This window comes from Bos grunniens, chromosome 17 (genome assembly GCF_055505025.1).
Source record: "Bos grunniens cultivar Pamir isolate PY7600 chromosome 17, Bosgru_T2T1.0, whole genome shotgun sequence".
NCBI lineage: Eukaryota > Metazoa > Chordata > Mammalia > Artiodactyla > Bovidae > Bos > Bos grunniens.
In genome coordinates, this window is record NC_141181.1 from 64,619,127 (window position 1) to 64,636,483 (window position 17,357).

General features: G+C 45.2%; 1 protein-coding gene and 1 pseudogene across 4 annotated transcripts in view; both read left to right on the top strand.

Annotated features, from left to right (window-relative positions):
* Positions 1-719: 719 nt before the first annotated feature.
* The window catches only part of CORO1C (coronin 1C), a 76,755-nt gene continuing 60,117 nt past the window's right edge, over positions 720-17,357 (top strand). Inside the window, exon 1 of one of the 4 annotated variants that reach the window (XM_086348458.1) lies at positions 720-958. In XM_086348458.1, the coding sequence (XP_086204584.1) occupies positions 856-958 (103 nt within the window). In that variant the 5' untranslated portion in view covers positions 720-855. Of the gene's footprint in view, positions 959-1,289; positions 1,380-1,827; positions 2,034-3,433; positions 3,502-17,357 lie in introns of those variants that run through there. The other 3 variants (XM_086348459.1, XM_086348460.1, XM_086348461.1) reach the window with 3 other exon arrangements.
* LOC147355649 (translationally-controlled tumor protein-like) lies at positions 9,951-10,719 on the top strand (annotated as a pseudogene).

Consider the following 17,357-nt stretch of genomic DNA (forward strand, 5'->3'; position numbering starts at 1 on the left):
GAAAATGAAAAATTCCTCACTGTTAACTGCAAAGGTGTTTTGCTTTGGGAAGTAAATAGCCTACCCCATCAGAAGATCTGCTTTGTCAGTTCAGTTTACCAGGCCTGAAGATTAGCTTCCCCAAATCTTGACATTTCAGAGCTTGGTATTTGAGAAAGGGACTCTGGCTATCAAGAGGACAGCTTCACGCTATAGATCAGGAAATTCAGGTCGAGAGAGATGAAGGCAACTGCCCCAGGACACACAGTCTGACGGCAGCAGAGATGGACCCGAAGCCCCGCGCTCTGACTTTTTTAGGCCTGGGTCGCCCAGTTATTAAGTGAGGGACTTCGGCCAGGAAAAGAAAGGGAGAGACCCTGTAATCCTTCATTTCCCCACCTGCGAAATTGGGTCAAGATAGGCCCTCCTGTGTAGTGGTGGGGGATACGCGAGTGTGGGAGTCCAGGGGCCGCCACCTTGTGCTAGCAAAGTGACAAGGTGTAGTGGAATGAAGATCAGCCTCAGGAGTTCCCAGAGCGGTGGGAGGGTGTGCTGGCTGCAGAGGCGGAGCTTCGGGAGCCAGAGGCGGGGATTCGAGGGTTCTGGGCGGAGCTTGATATTTAAAACAGTTAGATGGGCCCTGGGCGGGAATTCAGTCGTGTCCGACTCTTTGCGACCCCATGGGCCGCAGCACGCCAGGCCTCCCTGTCCATCACCAACTCCCGGGCGGGAATTGCGATGCCACAAATAAGGGTAGTTCGCCCGTGGGCGGAGCTTCTAGAAGTTGGGACTGGGTTTGTGACGCAGAAGGGACAGTTCTGAAGGAATGGGAGGGGAGCTAGGCTTAAGGACCCAAGAAGCCGGCGAAGGGTTCGGATGGGGCAGTGGGCGGAGCTTAGAGGAGCTGATGTTCCAGTTTTAAGGGACTCTGGGGGAATTTTTGAGGAGCCAGGGAATGTGGCTCGGCCGAACCAAGCAGGTCAGTGGGCGGGCTCTAAGGTCGCCGCTCCCTGTTCTGAGGGAGCGGTGGGCGTGGCTCTCCGGTCACTCCGAGGGCTAGTGGGCGGTGCTTGCGCTTGGGCACCGCCTTCTTCCAAGGCCCACCTGCATCCCTCGGCGCGACCAGAGGAGGCGCTAGGGAGAGTGAGGCGTGGAACGCGGGGTGGGAAGCGGGCTACCCCTCCCGGAAGTAGGCGTGGCGTGCCGCAGCGCAGCGGCCCTGGTTGGGCGCGGCACGGCGCGGGGGCGGGGCCTGCGTGCGGCGGCGGGGGCGGTGGCGGCTGTCCGCGCCCCTCCCCCGCGCTGCGCTCAGTGCCAGGCGGGAGGCGGTAGCGGTTGGAGGCTTTGCCGGGCTTTGCAGTGGGGACTTCGGCAGCGGCGCCTCAGGCACCTCGGCCCTGGTGAGCTGCGCGCGCCCGGCAGGGCCGCTTGGGAGCAAGCGGGGCGGGTGGACGGATCTGTCCTCTCAGCATGTGCGGGCGCCGGCTGACAGGAGCCGGCGGGCCGTAGGGCAGGGCCCGGTGGAGCGGACAGGGCTGGGTGGGCGCGCGCAGCGCGGGTCCCTGGGTCGGGGGCCCGCCCTGGCCGGTGTGCAAGAGGCAGGGGTCGGGGCTGCTTCGGGAGACTTGGGGTCCGGCGGGGCGGGGAGTTGAGGACCGAACCGCTCGGCCTGAGGAGAGTGAACCCAGGTCGCCTGTGGGGAGGAGGCTGCTCAGGGGAGACTTTTAGGGGTCCGGAACCCTCCTGGACGGGTGAGAAGCCGCGTGGGAATGGGGCTACCCCGGGAAGGATTGTAGGGGTCAGGGCTCCGCCGGGTTGGGTGGGGTCTTGGGTGGGGTGGGGCTGCGAGAGGCCAAGGCGCTGAGCCCGGGGGCGCCAGGCCTGGAGGCGGGGCTTGAGCCGCCCTGGGGAGCGAGTTGGGGGGGTGCCAGGGGCCGGGCTCGAGTGGGGTCTGGGGGAGCTGGGTTCTGCTTGGGAGAGGTGAGGGCGGCGGTCTGGCCTCGGGGTGCCTGCTTTGGGGTGAGAGGCCGGCTCTGGACCCTGAAGAGCTCTGGGTAAGGGGTCGGGAAGGGCGGGGCAGGGCTGGGGCTGGACTGATGTGGGTGGGGGCTGTTTGAGAGGAGGCTGAGCCGGGCGGTGGGAGCCGAGATCTGGGACTGGCGGGGGAGGGGCGAGGGGGCAGGTTGGGAGAGGAAGAATGGGGCAGGAAGGCGGCAGGGTCGGGAGCCTGGAGCGTCCGCGTGCGCTGGGTGATTCAGAGCTAGGCTCGGATGAGAGCGGAGCAGCTGGCGAGGGACGCAGTTAAGACGGAGCGCGGTGCAGGTGGGGCTCCGCTGCGCCTAAATGACTGAGGATGAGCTCAAATGTAGAGGCTGGAAATACGGGAACCGAGCCCTCCCGCCTGTCCACACGGGCGCGCACACGCTGCCCTCCGTCTCGAATGATATGAATGTGTTGGGGGCAAGTGGCCGGCTGCGGGGAGAGCCGAGAAGAAAGGGGCTTCCTCTTGCAGGAGAGGCGCTGGTCCTCCCGTCCTTTTTTGGGAGTGTTCAAAGGGTTTTGATGGCTGGAAAAGGAAACGTAGCCTTTACTGCATCGCGGTTTAGAATCACATCCTATATTTGGCTTTAATGTAGGCTGTCCTTGTTTTGTGGTGTCTGAAGTCCTTGCTCTACATGTTGCAAACGTGGGATTCAGGGTACGAAGCAAAGCAAATTGCAAGTCGCTCATCTTCCCCAGGGGAGCAAGATACAGAGGCCTTTCTTTCCTATACGGCATTTAAGCAGAATTGAATATAGTGCGCGTTTGGGGAACGAATGTATTTACTTTTGGAAATGGTTACAACAAAATAGTAGGCCCTCTCACTTCAGCCTTCCTGCCCCGGGTTCCATCCTCAGACAACACTTGTAGGGCTGGTAGTCACTCTATAATAATACATTTCATTGTCCTTATCTGGCAGAACTCTCTCCTGACACCAGCCTGCTAGAATAGACAGAAACATGATTAAGTATAAGCAGTTGCTTTGTACCGTCTGCTGTTCAATTGTGAAGGCAAATAGATATCTGTTTATAGGACTGCACTTTCTGCACTGCCTGTAAAACTGAAGACATGGGAAGACTCTATTTTGGACTTGATTCTATGTATTTCAGAAAATTAATTTAAAGGAAACTTTTTTTTTTTCTTTTGCCTTGGAGGTACATTTCAGAGTCACAGCACCATGTTTGGATATGAAGCCTAATAGTAACTCTTGAATCTGAGAGTTTGCATAAATAAATAGGGGGAGAAAGTGAAATAAAACTGGGAATTGTGTTGTATATTAGGCCTCCAGGTGCCACGTTCTGTGGTAGATGTTTGTCGTGTGTGCTGGGGATTGAACAAAGATTAGTATAAAGGTTGGGTACACACCTTTTTGACCAATCAGGAATGTGCCCTGTCTGTGTTTGTTTTCAGTTATTTGTGGAAGGTGCATTAAAGCCTGATGGATTCTGACGGACACATACTAACGAGAGATCACTGCACAAAGTATTACATTTTTCATGACCGTTTGTTTCTTTGCATGCAGATTGTGCTAATCAAAAGTTATGTCTATTACTTTATATATAGTTTGGGATCAGATTCAGGGTTGACAGACAAGACTTTTGATGTGTATGCTGCTTCATTTTTTTTTTTTTAATTAAGATGTAATTGACATGTAACATTGTTAGTTTCATGTGTACAGCATAATGATTTGACATTTGTATACACTGAAATGATCACCGTAATAAACCTAGTTACCATTCGTCACCATACAAAGTTACATTTCTGTTTTCTTTGTGATGAGAACTTTTGAGATTTAGTCTCTTGACAACTTTTAAATATGTGCTAGGTTATTGACTGTAGTTACTGTTGTCTGTAAAATCCCATGACTTATGCATGTTGTTACTAGAAGTTTGTACTTCTTGACTCCATTCACTCCTGACATATAGCCCTTTTTAAATACTTGGATTTTTTGATTGAAGTTTTATGCTTACCACAGCTGTCGCTGTTGAGATTCACTCCACCCATGAAGAGAGTCACTCAGATACCTACGAAATGGAATGTACAAAAGGAGAAGCGATCAGTTCTTATGTTATGTCACTGGGGGTGTGGAAATTCATTTCTGTAAGATGGCAGATTATTTCTTAATACTGTGTTTTGTTGCAAACAGTATTTTAGAAATATTATATTTTGGAACCAAGTTGTTTTACCTTTGATTTCTTTTTCAGAAGTGGAACAATAATAAATTTTGCGTGGTATTTTCAGATGCAGGGTACAAATCCAGGTTTGTTTTCCTTTGGATGCATCCTGTTCCTGAGTTATAAGAACTCTTTTCTGACACGTGTATATCTTTTTAAACATAAGATGCCTTTTCTCTATTAAAACGTGGAAATACTCATGAATATTTTAGTATGACCTAGTACCCAGAATGTTAAGTAATAGAATCTCTCTGGGTTTTCATTGCCCTAGTTCAGATCCTTTAAAATGAGTGAACAAGATTCTGTGCTCCTTTTGAGAGTTTATTTTGTATTTCAGTGGCACAAAATGCAATCCTTTTTGTTTTATAACTACTTTATGGAGCTATAATCCACATATCATATAATTCACCCATTTAAAGTGTAGAATCCAATGATGTTTAGTATATCCACAGAGTTGTACAGTCATCATAACAATTTTAGAATATTTTCATCGACCCAAAAGAAACCCTGTACCCATTAACAGTCAGTCTTACCCCTGTCCCTCAATTCTTCTCCCCCGCTGCTCCAGACAACTACATATCTACTTTTTGTCTCTATGGATTTCCCTTGTTTTGGACATTTTCTATAAATAGAATCTATTATATGTGGTCTTTTGTGTCTTTTATTAAGCATAGTGTATGGAAGATTTATCTCTGCTGCAGAATGTGTAAGTACTTCATTCTTTTTCTAATAGTTGAAAAATACTCTGTTCCATTGTTTATCCATTCATCAGTTGATGGACATTTGGGTGTTTCTCCTTTTTGACTATTATGAATAATGCTCTGTGAACATTTGTGTACAAGTTTCTGTATGGACATATGTTTTCCTTTCTCTTGGGAATTACTGGGTCATATTGGTTACTCTGTGTTTAACTGTTAGAAGAACTGCCAGATTTTTCCAAAGCAGTTGCACCATTTTACAATCCCACCCGCAGCGTATAAAGGTTTTGGTTTCTCTGCATCTTTGCCAACACTTGTTATCCTCTGACTGTTTGATACTAGGCGTCCTAGTGGGTGTGAAGTGGTATCTCATTGTGGTTTTGATTTGCATTTCCCTCTTGTCCTTTGGGATCCTCCGTGAAACCTGCCTTAGTCCTCGCAGGCAGACGCTGTCCCTGTCCTCATGCCTCCGACATTCATCACTCCCATCTGCTACAAGGAACTGTATCTGAACTTGAGCTCACTGTCTGAAAGGCGCCTTCCTATAGAAGGCAGAATGTGAGAGAGAAATGGACACGGAAGGCAGATCGAGATTCGCTTGCTCACAGCGCGGTCTCTAGTGCTGAATGATTATTTTTATTGAAGTTAACTGGCAAGATCCTGAGGTCAGTGGTTTGTTTCTCTGGTTATTAGTTACACCTTTGTTGCCTATGTTAAAATAACATGAAGTACAGAGGTAATTCCCCTCTGCCTTTCTGGCACCTGAGTCCAACTCTTACCAAAAAATTGCTCAGATGTAAACTGAGTGTCTGAAACATTTTCCTGAGGGCAGAATATTCTCATCCAGGCTCTTTCCCCCTAATAAACAGTGATGACTGGCTCACAGCCTTCTCAGCAGGGCAGATGGCCAGGGAACACATTTGGTTGGTATGATTTAGCCCCACCAAGTGCAAGCAGGCCTACCCTGATGGTGTTGAGTCAGTCAGTCAGTGCTGGAACTGCTCGTGTGCACCCCTGATGGTGGGTGTAGGTTGAGTTTTAAAGGTGCATACTGCCTTCCTTTTCACTTGCTCTTGCTTCTCTCAGAGCATCCGATTAACACTTTAATTAAAAATACTCCATTTAGTATCTTCCTAAGAATTAGAAAAAAAGCAGTTGGCCATTTGAGGTTATGTTTTCTTTTTCGTGTGGTCACTGAAGTGATTGGAGTGGAGTGAGGTAAATTTCTAGGACTTCCTTGGTGGTCCAGTGGTTAAGAATCTGCCTTGCAGTGCAGGGGTCATGGGTTTGATCCCTGGTTGGGAAACTATTAATAAGATCCCACACGCCAAGGGGCACCTAAGCCGGGGTGCCTCGACTACTGAGCCTGTGCTCCACAACTAGAGAGTCTGGAGCGGATCCCTCATGACGCAACAAAGATCCCGTGTGCTGCAACTAAGACCTGACGCAGCCAAATAAATAAATAAATGCTTTAAAACTAATAAGAATAAATTTCACATTTGTTCTTTGTCTCATCAGGCTCAATGAGCTATCTGTTCTTACATTGTTTCTTGCTCTGAGAGTTTTGTCTTTAGAGAAGTTGAAGCAACGAAGAATGCAGACCTTCAGAGCCAGACTGAGGGGGTTTCACTCTCTACTCCTGTTTTTAATAGCTGTGATTTTGTCAATTACCTGACCTCCCTGAGCCTTAGTTTCCTCTTCTGTGATACAGAGATGCTAACGGAACCTTGCTAGGTTTTGAGTAGACTCCAAATAAATTTGTGTTCCTTCTGTCTTCACTCTTAAATGTCTATTAATGAATGGAATTGGGGAGAATCAACGAGGGGCAGTTTAACACATTTTATTTTTGATGTTAAGCTATTAGTATATGGATTCTCACTCCTACCTCTGCATTTTAGACTTCATATCAAACTTGAATCTCTGGAGAGGAAAAAAGTGTTTAATTTTAGGATAGGAAGGTAGTGTTAAAAATGAGACAGTTTTTGGCCATCGGTCTGAATTGGATCTGTCTATTCAGACGAGCTTCTCTTATGCAGGCCTTAGGCTGTATTAGGTCTGTGTATTTTAAGGAGAAAGGTTTAGCTACTGGCAAAAAAATTGATCTTTTTAGGATTTGGAAGGAGATTGTGCTGCAGTGTGTGAGATGCTCACGGGATGGAGTACGCTGTGAGTGGCAGTGTTGTGATCAAGTGTAACGTTCTGTGTGGGAATAGAGCCTCTGTTGTCTCATGGGATGTTAAATTAGGCCTGTCACTTGAATCTTATATTAATGACAAAAATCGTTCCTTCGGTTTGCCATAGTCAAGAGAAATCAAATTAACGCGGAGGTTGGGGTGAAGGTGTACTCTAAGTGGGAGTAGAAACGCTTGTGTTTTGCATGACTGAAGGTGGGAATTTCACAATACATATTTTTCCCCCTTTGGTCATGCAATTATCTACATTAAAATTATCAATAATGGATCGTAATTTTAGCACTGGTAGGTCACTGTCTTTTGACGAATGTATCGTTTTAGTGGGTTTGGGAGATTATTTCTCAGGCCCAGAGGTCCTCAACTTGATGCCCGTGAGGTTCAGCTTGGTCAGTCCAGCTGCCTGGGCTCCAGCTCCCTGGTGACTCTGAATCACAGCTCAAGCGGAAAGTACCTCGCTGCCTTGTTCCTCATCTGACGACCAGGGGACTGTGGTCACAGGCGCTTGAGAAGTCCTGGCATTCTTGGGAAGTCCAGGAATTTGACTGTCCCTCCCTTCTGCCTCCACCTCCCTTCATGGATGGTGTAAGTTCATTTTTGTAATTGGTGGTGTTGATTTATACTATAGTGTGGATTTTTTTTTTACAGTGTGAACCCTGATGGGCTTTCCTTAATTTTTAGTCCTTGACACAATGCAGCGATTCCCTCTTAAGCTTCCACCATGGTCTTTTGCCAGATTTACACAGTGAGCCCACTCACTGTTGTTTGCTTCAGTTCATCATAAAGATTGGTAGTAAGCACCAATTTCTTTTTTCCGCTTCTCATCTTCAGATTGTACATGTATTAAACTAGGAAGCTTGGTCCAGATTTTCAGGGTTTCTTTTTAGATGTAGTTTGGGGAAACTTGAAAATACATGGAATCTCTCAGATAAGCCTTTGGTAGACGTCCCAGTTTTCATGTAAAGCTCCTTGACAGTATTTTATTGACCCCTTTTTGTGTCCTCAATCTTGTAATCTGACCGTTATAGTATGTAGTTATGGTAAGGATTTATCTTGGGTGTTTCAAAGACCAATTAATATTGCAAAGGTCAGCCCCATTAGGCCATCCATACATGAAAAGGCTCATTTTGACAGGAACAAGATCCGACGGGTACTGGGACTATAGACAGGTGTAATGAAAACCCCACAGGGTTGGCAGAAGTTGATCACTGCTCCCCAGAGTGGTCATTATGTCTCTGGGGAGCCAGGATGGCCTGGGAGCCTGGGCAGGTGGCCATTCAGTGTAGGAGCCTTTTTTGCCTCATTGTGAACTCAAAGTATGTCCTTGTGTTCTGACAGCTGCTGAGGTCTTCATCCTGTGTGAACGAAGCCATAGTTTTTTCACTTTTGTAAATGGCCATAAACACACGTTGGAAAGAAAGTGTTGGGAGAGTGAAGCCTTTGGGGGTGTATTTTCCACTCTTGACATTATCAGGGTTCTTGACAAAATTCACAGGCTCCCCCTCTGTAGGATGAATGTTTACTCACCATTATTTGCTTGCTTCCCATGAAAGATACTTAAATTCCTTTTCATGATGGTCAAGCATTCTTTTCTAGTTAAAGACTCTAATTCCTTTCATTCTTAGGAACTTAAAGAATTGAGGCCGATTTATTAATATAAGAACTCAAGCGCTGCCTGAGCGGTGACTGAGAAACACATGTAAACTTGCGCTATCATCTCCGTTAAGCCGAAGGATTTATTAGGAGACTAGTCACTTTACAAGCTAGATGGTAAATTAATTTTGCGGTTAGTAGTGTCTTTAGTTTAACATTGTCATCCTAGTTTTTCTTGGCAAGCAGGCGAGAGGCCAGAGCCAACAAGTGTTGGCCATCGCTCTTTGGGGTGACACTTAATAAGCTGCGTGTTGTCTGGTTTAGAAATAAAGTAACTGTCCCCTTAGGCTCCCTGTCTTTTATGTGAACCGCTGTTGCTTTACCGTGTTACAGAGGAAAAGGGAAACTGGAAGTGTGTTTGTTTGTTTATTTTAACTCTGAGATGTCCTTTGTTTTATGTAGTATAGAGCTGTCTTGCATGCCCTGGGCTGAATTACAATGTCAAGTGGAACAAGTGATATGTCTTACCTGCAAAGGATAGTTGTGAGTCACGTGGTTCCCTGACCCTGAAGGGTTCAGCTACAACTTCTGTTCTGGAGGCAGTGTGTCCATTCAGTCCCCAACCCAGGATTGGGTTGCATTCCCAAGTCTAACTCAGTTATTTGGAACCGAGAAGGCATGTTTTTGGTATAGATTCAGTGTTATAGTGGTGGGTAAGTTCCCAGCCTAGACTGAAGAAATCTGTTTAAGTCTCAGCACAACTTTTTAAAGTGTTAGTGATGATAGCTGAATTCCGGGTCTTGGGAGCTGGGAGTCGAGTAAGGAAGGAACCCAGCTCTCCCCGGTGCCCAGCCCATGCCTGTCTGTGCAGGGACATCCCGCAGCCTCAGGCCACAGCAGGCCTCCAAGTTCAGCTTCCTTCTCTCTTGACTTGAAGCTTCCACTCCCCTGTTCAGCTGATGTCCTTTAAATAGAAGTTGCAAAGCAGGTGGTTCAAATGTGTTTCTACTAACTAATGTGCTTCTGGAGGGCCACAGTTCCTATGAGACTGCTGTTACTCAGTGCTAGAACAACTGTGGCCTTAATTGTCTCAGCTTATTTTGCTCATGTCTCTTGCCCCTCTTAGAGATACAGTATTATTATTTTTACAAAGGAGATTCCTTACTGATAAACATCATCTCTGTGAAATGTTGGCCTGTAGTCAGTGTAACAGAGTTTAAAGGGAAAGGTTGAGGGAATTTGAGCGGGCTCAGGCAGAGCCCATGTAGGAGGCAGCCCTGGTTCCTGGAATTGGGAAGAAGCCTTGTCTGCTTTAGAAAGGTTGCTTCTGGAGAGCAGATGATGACATACTCTCCCACATCCACAAGACCTGGGAGGTTGTGGACGGGCTGTGTCTGGAGGTGGAGGGGAATATGGTCAGTAGGACAGAGGGTAACACTGGTGACTCGCTCCTTGGTGGCTGTGCCTCTGCTGAAGTCCCCAAGGGCAAAGGTGCTGAAAGCAGAGTAATCACTGGTGTTGATATTGTCTTGAACCATCACTTGCAGAAAACCAGCTTCACAAAAGAAGCCTACAAAAAGTACATCAAAGGTGATATAAAGTCAATCAGAGGGAAACTTGAAGAACAGAGACCAGAAAGAGTAAAACCCTTTATCTTAGGGGCTGCAGAACACATCAAGCACATCCTTGCTAATTTAAAAACTGTCAGTTCTTTATTGATGAAAACATGAATATGGCAGGTTGCTCTGCTGGACTGCCGTGAGCGTGGTGTGACCCCGTATATGATTTTCTTTAGGGATGGTTTAGAGATGGAATATGTTGATACAGTTGACAGTCACTGTGGGTCCGTCACCTGTCGTCATAACTGGCTGGCTGCTGCTTTTCATCCACACAGCACCAGGGCTTAGACAAATGGGACTGATGTCATCTCAAGCTCTTCATTTGTTCTGAACGGTGATTTATTTGGCGCAAAGGCATTGTTTTTAAGCAAACATGTCGTGTACGTAGTCTAAAAATAAAATGCATTTAAACTCAAGAAAAAGAAAACTTCCTCATTCAAAACTCTCATGATCCTTTTTTTTTTTTTTTTTCTCTTTTCATTTGGGACCCGCGGCTTGAAAGGGTTTTAAGTTTTAGCAGTGACTTGGTTTCTGGAATCTTGGAGTAGTGGTAGATCAGGTCAGGGTAATGGCTGTAAGTTGGGGTGACTTGTGCTGGCCAGAGCTGTGTGCTAGTCTCCACCTGTATTTCTAATCCTTTATAAACTCATCACAAAGCCCCTTCTTTCCTCAAACAAAGGGAAATAATTGATCTTACCTTTTTGTTATTACCTCTTTAAAGGGTTTGGAAAACATCTTCAACATTTTATGAAACTATAATAAGGATTAGGGACTTGATTTTTCTGGTGCAGGTAGAAAAGACTTCTTCACAAAGTGTTAATGGCAGGCTTAATGTTTTGATTTACTTTTAAAATGTGTAATAGTCATAAAAATACAAGCTTCCTCTAGCCCCCAAGTATACAGTTCTTGATGCTGAATTCTCGGTGTGGGGCCTGAGCCCTGTGGGGGTTGAAAGGACAGGGCGGTGGAGAGTCAGTGTCTCTGGGACACTGGGTTGAGGCCCTGCCCTGGGGTTCACGAAATGGCAGTGTGCTGACTCAGGGCAGGTGTAACAGGGGAAGAGTAACGTCGATGGACAAGGCAGATGACCCAGATTGTCCGAGGTCGTGAGAACAGAGCACACGTTCATACGGTGCATTTGAGTAAAATGGAAGTGTGGGTTAGCTGTGGGGTTATAAAGGCAGAGGGAAATGTAATTTATGGCTGTCACTAACGGTGCTGATTTCTGTGCTAATAGCAATTACATTTTGAGCTAAACGAGTAGAAAGTTTAAAACAAGTGTGGAATTATTATTTTCCAGTTTGTGAAAGTGAACACTGGCACCACTATATGCCATGTTCCTCAAAGGCAGGGAAGTCTCAGGTTTTTTGGGCCTTCATTTCCCAGTCCGCTGCCATGTGCCTGGCATACAGTAGGTGTTCAGTAAATGCTAGTCAAATAATTGAACTTCAGTTTTGCATGTTATACTTGTGCTAGGAATTGTTAGTCTTCCTATTTTGCTAGAAGATGAAAGGAATAGAGGGAATTTTCTGTGGTATAGTACTGCTGATTGTAAACATTTGCTGGTTAAATTATGATAAGCTAGTCATCATTTTCATTTAAATAAATGTGTTAGCATATATATACACATTTACGTACTGAAACATGTTTTATCTGTGAAGCAGATTTTGGAGTTCTAGTTATTTAAAGCATGAATTCTGATGAACGAATTTATTGAGTAAATTGAAAGTACTGGTAGCATGGAGTTCTTAGGGCTTTGATTTGTGGTTTGGTTAGCAACTCTGGGGCTTCCCAGGTGGCACTAGTGGTAAAGAAGCTGCCTGCCAATGCAGGAGACACAAGAGCTGCAGGTTTGATCCCTGGGTTGGGAAGCTCTTCTGGAGTAGGAAATGGCACCCCACTCCTTTATTCTTGCAACTGTGACTTCAGAAAAAATCTGAAGAAACGTCCTAGTGGAAGTGTGCCTTCGGCTGGAGAGTTTCTGTCAAAACAGGTGTGGGAAGAAACCTGATCTGTACCAAGGTGAGGATTTGTAGTTAAGGTAGCCCTTGAAGAAATGGAGTTTCCCTTTATTGTCTTTCTCCTTCTGTCCAGTTTCCTGTCCTTTAATATACTTGCTGTAAAGTGCCCAGAGTGGACGCTGCAGGGCTCCCAAGCCAGCCCCAGGGAGTCACAGGGCAGGTCTCAGCTCATTTCAGTGGCTCCTAGATCTCCAAGAATTTAATATGTTTGGGTTCATTTCACTTGAAAAATTGACAAGAACCAAGTACATTAATGTAGGGTGAATTGGGCACCCTTCCAGCTGTTGAATCATTTAGGAGTTCATTTGTGCAGTATTAAAATTTGAAAATCCATAGGCTTTGGTTTATATCCCGTTATAACATGCGATCACAAAAAAAGAATCATTTTGTAGCTGCATTTTTGTGTGTGTTATTTTTGGCCATTTTTAGAGGTTCCTGCAAACTATACATGTAAGCTTGTTATAAATGTAGTTTTTAGACAAGTAGTGTTAGGGGGTGGGGCACCTCTGACCTTCCTGCTGGCCTTCTACTCACAATGCCTAAAGGATTCTTCCTGGTTTCATTTGAGGCATTTGAAAATTCTCTTTTAGTTACTATTATGTAGTCCAATTAATTTAACATAAAGGATTAAGGACTATGATTTTCTTTTCAAATCTTTATCCAGTTTGGAGGGAAATTGGATTTGGAATGGATGAGGTTACAGTTTTACCAGCTAAGTCTGGTAAAAGCTTCTAGTAATAGAATTCACTCCCAAAATACTTAGCCCAAATGAAAGCTCATTTTGCTTCTGAAAGTGAGCTTTATTTGTCTCCACTTCCCCGGAGGTATTTTCATTTTATTAGTAAAAGAAGATGTGTGACATTTCCCACTTAAAGAACTGAGACCTTCTAAAGGTTTTGAGTGGTGGTAAAGTATTTTTTTGATAGTAATTACATTTTCCCTAGTGATGTTACATTTTACAGTTTCTTGGTTGTAGACACTGATATTCTGATTTTTTTGTGTTTCCCCCCTTTGGAAGAGAGGTATGCTGATGAGGAAGTAGTTTGTAATTTTACCAAAAAGGATTAGACAAAATGACCTGTCCAAAGGTGCAGTAAGACTTCACGAGGTACCGGCATGCTCACGCTCAGTTGCTCAGTTGGGTCCGATGCTCTGCGACCGCATGGGCCATCACCCACCAGGCTCCTCTGACCATGGGATTTTCCAGGCAAGGATATAGAGTGGGTTGTCATTTCCTTATCGCACTTCACAGATACAGTTTTTTCACAAAGTGGAAGGTTTGTGGAAGCCTCGCATCCAGGAAGTCTGTCAGCACCGTTTTTCCAACAGCGTTTGAGCACTTCACGTATGTGTTTGCAGTTTGGTGATTCTTGCAGAATTTCAGACTTCTTCACTGTTATACTTGGTATGACGCTCTGTGATCAGTGGTCTTTGATGGTCCTGCTGCAGTTGTTGTGGAGCATCACGAATCACGCCCATGTAAGTGGTGAACTTAGTCAAGGGGTTTTCTGACTGCGCCACTACCTGGCTGCTCCCTCGTCCCTCTCTCCGTGCGCCGCCCTATTCCCTGAGACACAGCAGTGTTGAAATTAGGCCCGTTAATAACCTTGCAGTGGCTTCTAAGTGTCCACGTGAGAGGAAGAGTGTTAGGTCTCTCACTTTAAATCAAAAGTTAGAAATAATTAAGCTCAGTGAGGGAGGCTAACAGACTTCTTGGGCCGGTTCGTCCAGTTGTGAATGCAAAGGAAAAGTTCTTGAAGCTTGCTCGTGAACCTGGAATGATAAGAAAGTAAAGCAGTCTTACTGCTGATATGGAGACAGTTTTGGTGGTCTGGAGAGAATACCAAACCAGCCACAGCATTCCCTTAAGCCAGAGCCTAATCTCGAGCAAGGCCCTAACTCTCTTCAGTTCTGTGAAGGCTTGAAGTGAAGAAACTGCAGAAGAAAAATTTGAAGCTAGCAGAGGTTTCTTCATGAACTTTAAGGAAAGAAAGTGTCACTGTAACATCAGAGTGCAGGGTGAGGCAGCAAGTGCTGATGTAGAGCTGGAGCAAGTTATCCCGAAGATCGAGCGCAGGTTGTTAACGAAGGTGACTACACTGGACAACAGATTCTCAGCACGGATGAAGCACTCTTCTAATGGAAGAGGATGCCACCTAGGACTGTCGTAGCAAGAGAGGAGGGGTCAGCGCCTAGCGTCAGAGCTTCAGAGGGCAGGCTGACTCTCAGTGGCTAACGCAGCTCGTGACCTAAGGTGAAGGCAGCGCTCGTTTACCATCCTGAATATCCTAGGGCTGTGAAGAATCACTCTAAATCTACTCCGCCTGTGCTCTATAAATGGAACAACAAAGCCTGGATGACAGCACAGCTGTTTACAACGTGGTTTCCTGAACATTTTAAGCCTACTGTTGAGACCAACTGTGCAGAAAAACATTCCTTTCAAAATATTACTGCTTGTTGCTGACATACTTGGTCACTCCAGAGCTCTGGTGGAGAGGTAGAATGAGGTGAATGTTGTTTTCCTGCCTGCCAACACAGCTTCAGCTCTTTAGCCCACAGATCAAGGAGCAGTTTCGACTTTCAGATCTTACTATTGAAGACATACGTTTTTGTAAGGCTATAGCTGCCATAGATGGTGAGTACTCTGATGGATTGTGGCAAAGTCAATTGGGAACTTTCCGGAAAGGACTCACCATTCTAGATGCCACTTAGATCATTCATGATTCATGGGAAGAGGTCAGAATACCAACATTAACAAGAGTTTGGAAGAAGTTAATTCCAGTCGTCATGGATGACTTCAGTGGAGGAAGTAACTGCAGATGTGATGGAAATAGCAAGAAAGCTAGAACTGGAGCCTCAAGATGGGCCTGGATTGCTGCCGTCTCATGATCGGACTTGGACAGATGAAGAGGGGCTTCTCACAGGGGAGCAAAGAAAATGGTTTCTTGAGGTGGATTCTGTACCTGGTAAAGATGTGAAGATTGTTGATATGACAACAAAGGTTTTATTTAGAATATTACATAGATTTAGATGATAAGGCAGCAGCCGGGTTTGAGAGGATTGACCCCAATTTTGAAAAAAGTTCTATCATTGGTAAGATGCTCTCTAACAGCTTCGTGTGCTACAGAGAAATCTTTTGTGAAAGGAAGAATCAATTGATGTGGCAGGCTGTTGTCTTAAGAAATTGCCACAGCCACCCAGCCTTTCGAAACTACCACCCTGACCTGTCAGCCATCAACCAAAAAGGGTTATCACTCACTGAAGGCTCAGATGATAGCTAGTTTTTCAAAAAGGCAATTAGGTATTTTTAAATAAAGATGTATACGTTGTTTTCAGACATTATGCTGTTGTGCGCTCAGTAGACTGTGTGCACGCTAAGTCGCTTCAGTCGCATCTGACTCTGTGACCCTGTGGACTGTAGCCTGCCAGGCTCCTTTGTCCTATGGATAACGTGAACGGAACTGTTACGTGCACTGGGAAACCCTAAAATTCTTGTGACTCACTTTACTTTGAGATGTGCTTTGTTGCAGTGCTTTGAAACTGAACCTGCATTATCTTTGAGCTGTGTACACCTGTGCACTTTCCTGTCTCTATAAAATGGCTGAAAATTCTGGAAACAGGGAGATTTTTTTATTTTAAACAATGTTAGTTTTGTTTTCAAATAGCTTGTTCTGTATGTTTACCTTCAAGCTCTGGGGCACCTCTGTGGGCAAACTACCTTAGTTTGTTAGCCACAGATTGTTACTAATCTGAAAAGTCACAATAAGTAATTTAAATATTTTCCCCTAGTTTTTGCTGTTTTCAGATACCCTGCTTATAAAGAGAAGGCTCTTGGGAACTCCTCCTAAAAAGGTGGTTCACCCTGAATTGACTCCCTGCCCCATGTACTTTGCGTCCCAGCAGCACAGTGACTTTGGTGTGAATATTCTATTGCAGTGTCTCCTCTTGGAGACTGTCAGCTCCATGAGAGCCTGGCTCCTCTTCTTAGCATCATGCCAGACATATGGTCAGAGCTCAGTAAATAGTTGGTGAATAAATGCATGATGAATGACTGGGATTAAAGACCTCTTCAGCATTCACAGTCGAGCATGTGTGTTATGAGTATAACCGTATGGGTGCTGGTAACTCCATTCTCCTTGAATTGTGTGTGTTTTATGGGGGGATGTAGATTGCATCCCAGTGAAAGAAACGTTCTGTATAGACTTGTAGGCTTTAGATTAATACATTTAATAATAATTGTATTAGTAATAGCACCCTAGAAATAATTTATTTTAGTTCTCCCACTTTTAGATGAAGAAACAACCAACCATAGGACTGAATTGATTTAGTGGTTAGGTGACTGTGTCAGGTTAAGTTTATCTTGCATCAGGCCAGAGTTATTCCTACTCTACCTCCCTTGAAACAGGGTCAGGAGTGTGTTTATTTGATCACTGTTTGCCTAGGGTATATGGTATTAAAAAGGGAAGACGGCAGTTCTTCAGTTGAAGGAGATTAGTGGGGTTTTTTTTTTTGACATTGCTACTTTTTCCTATGGCTAGCTTTATGAGGGAGAAGGCAATGGCACCCCACTCTAGTACTCTTGCCTGGAAAATCCCATGGATGGAGGAGCCTGGTAGGCTGCAGTCCATGGGGTCTCGAAGAGTTGGGCATGACTGAGCGACTTCACTTTCACTGTTCACTTTCATGCATTGGAGAAGGAAATGGCAACCCACTCCAGTGTTCTTGCCTGGAGAATCCCAGGGACGGGGGAGCCTGGTGGGCTGCCGTCTATGGGGTCGCACAGAGTCGGACACGACTGAAGTGACTTAGCAACAGCAGCAGCCTTATGAGGGTCTTCATAAAAATGCCTTTAAAAACCCACAGAAAGATCTGGGAGTCTGATAATTTCATTTCCTGCTCTAAGTATATAGCTAAAGAATCATTAAAATTTTATTCCAAGAGAAACTCCATCTCAGTAGTTGGAACAGACTTAGCAAGTTTGAACAGTCATACACAATGTGCTTTTCCCCCAGCTGTTGATAAGAAAAGTAGGTCATCAGTATAG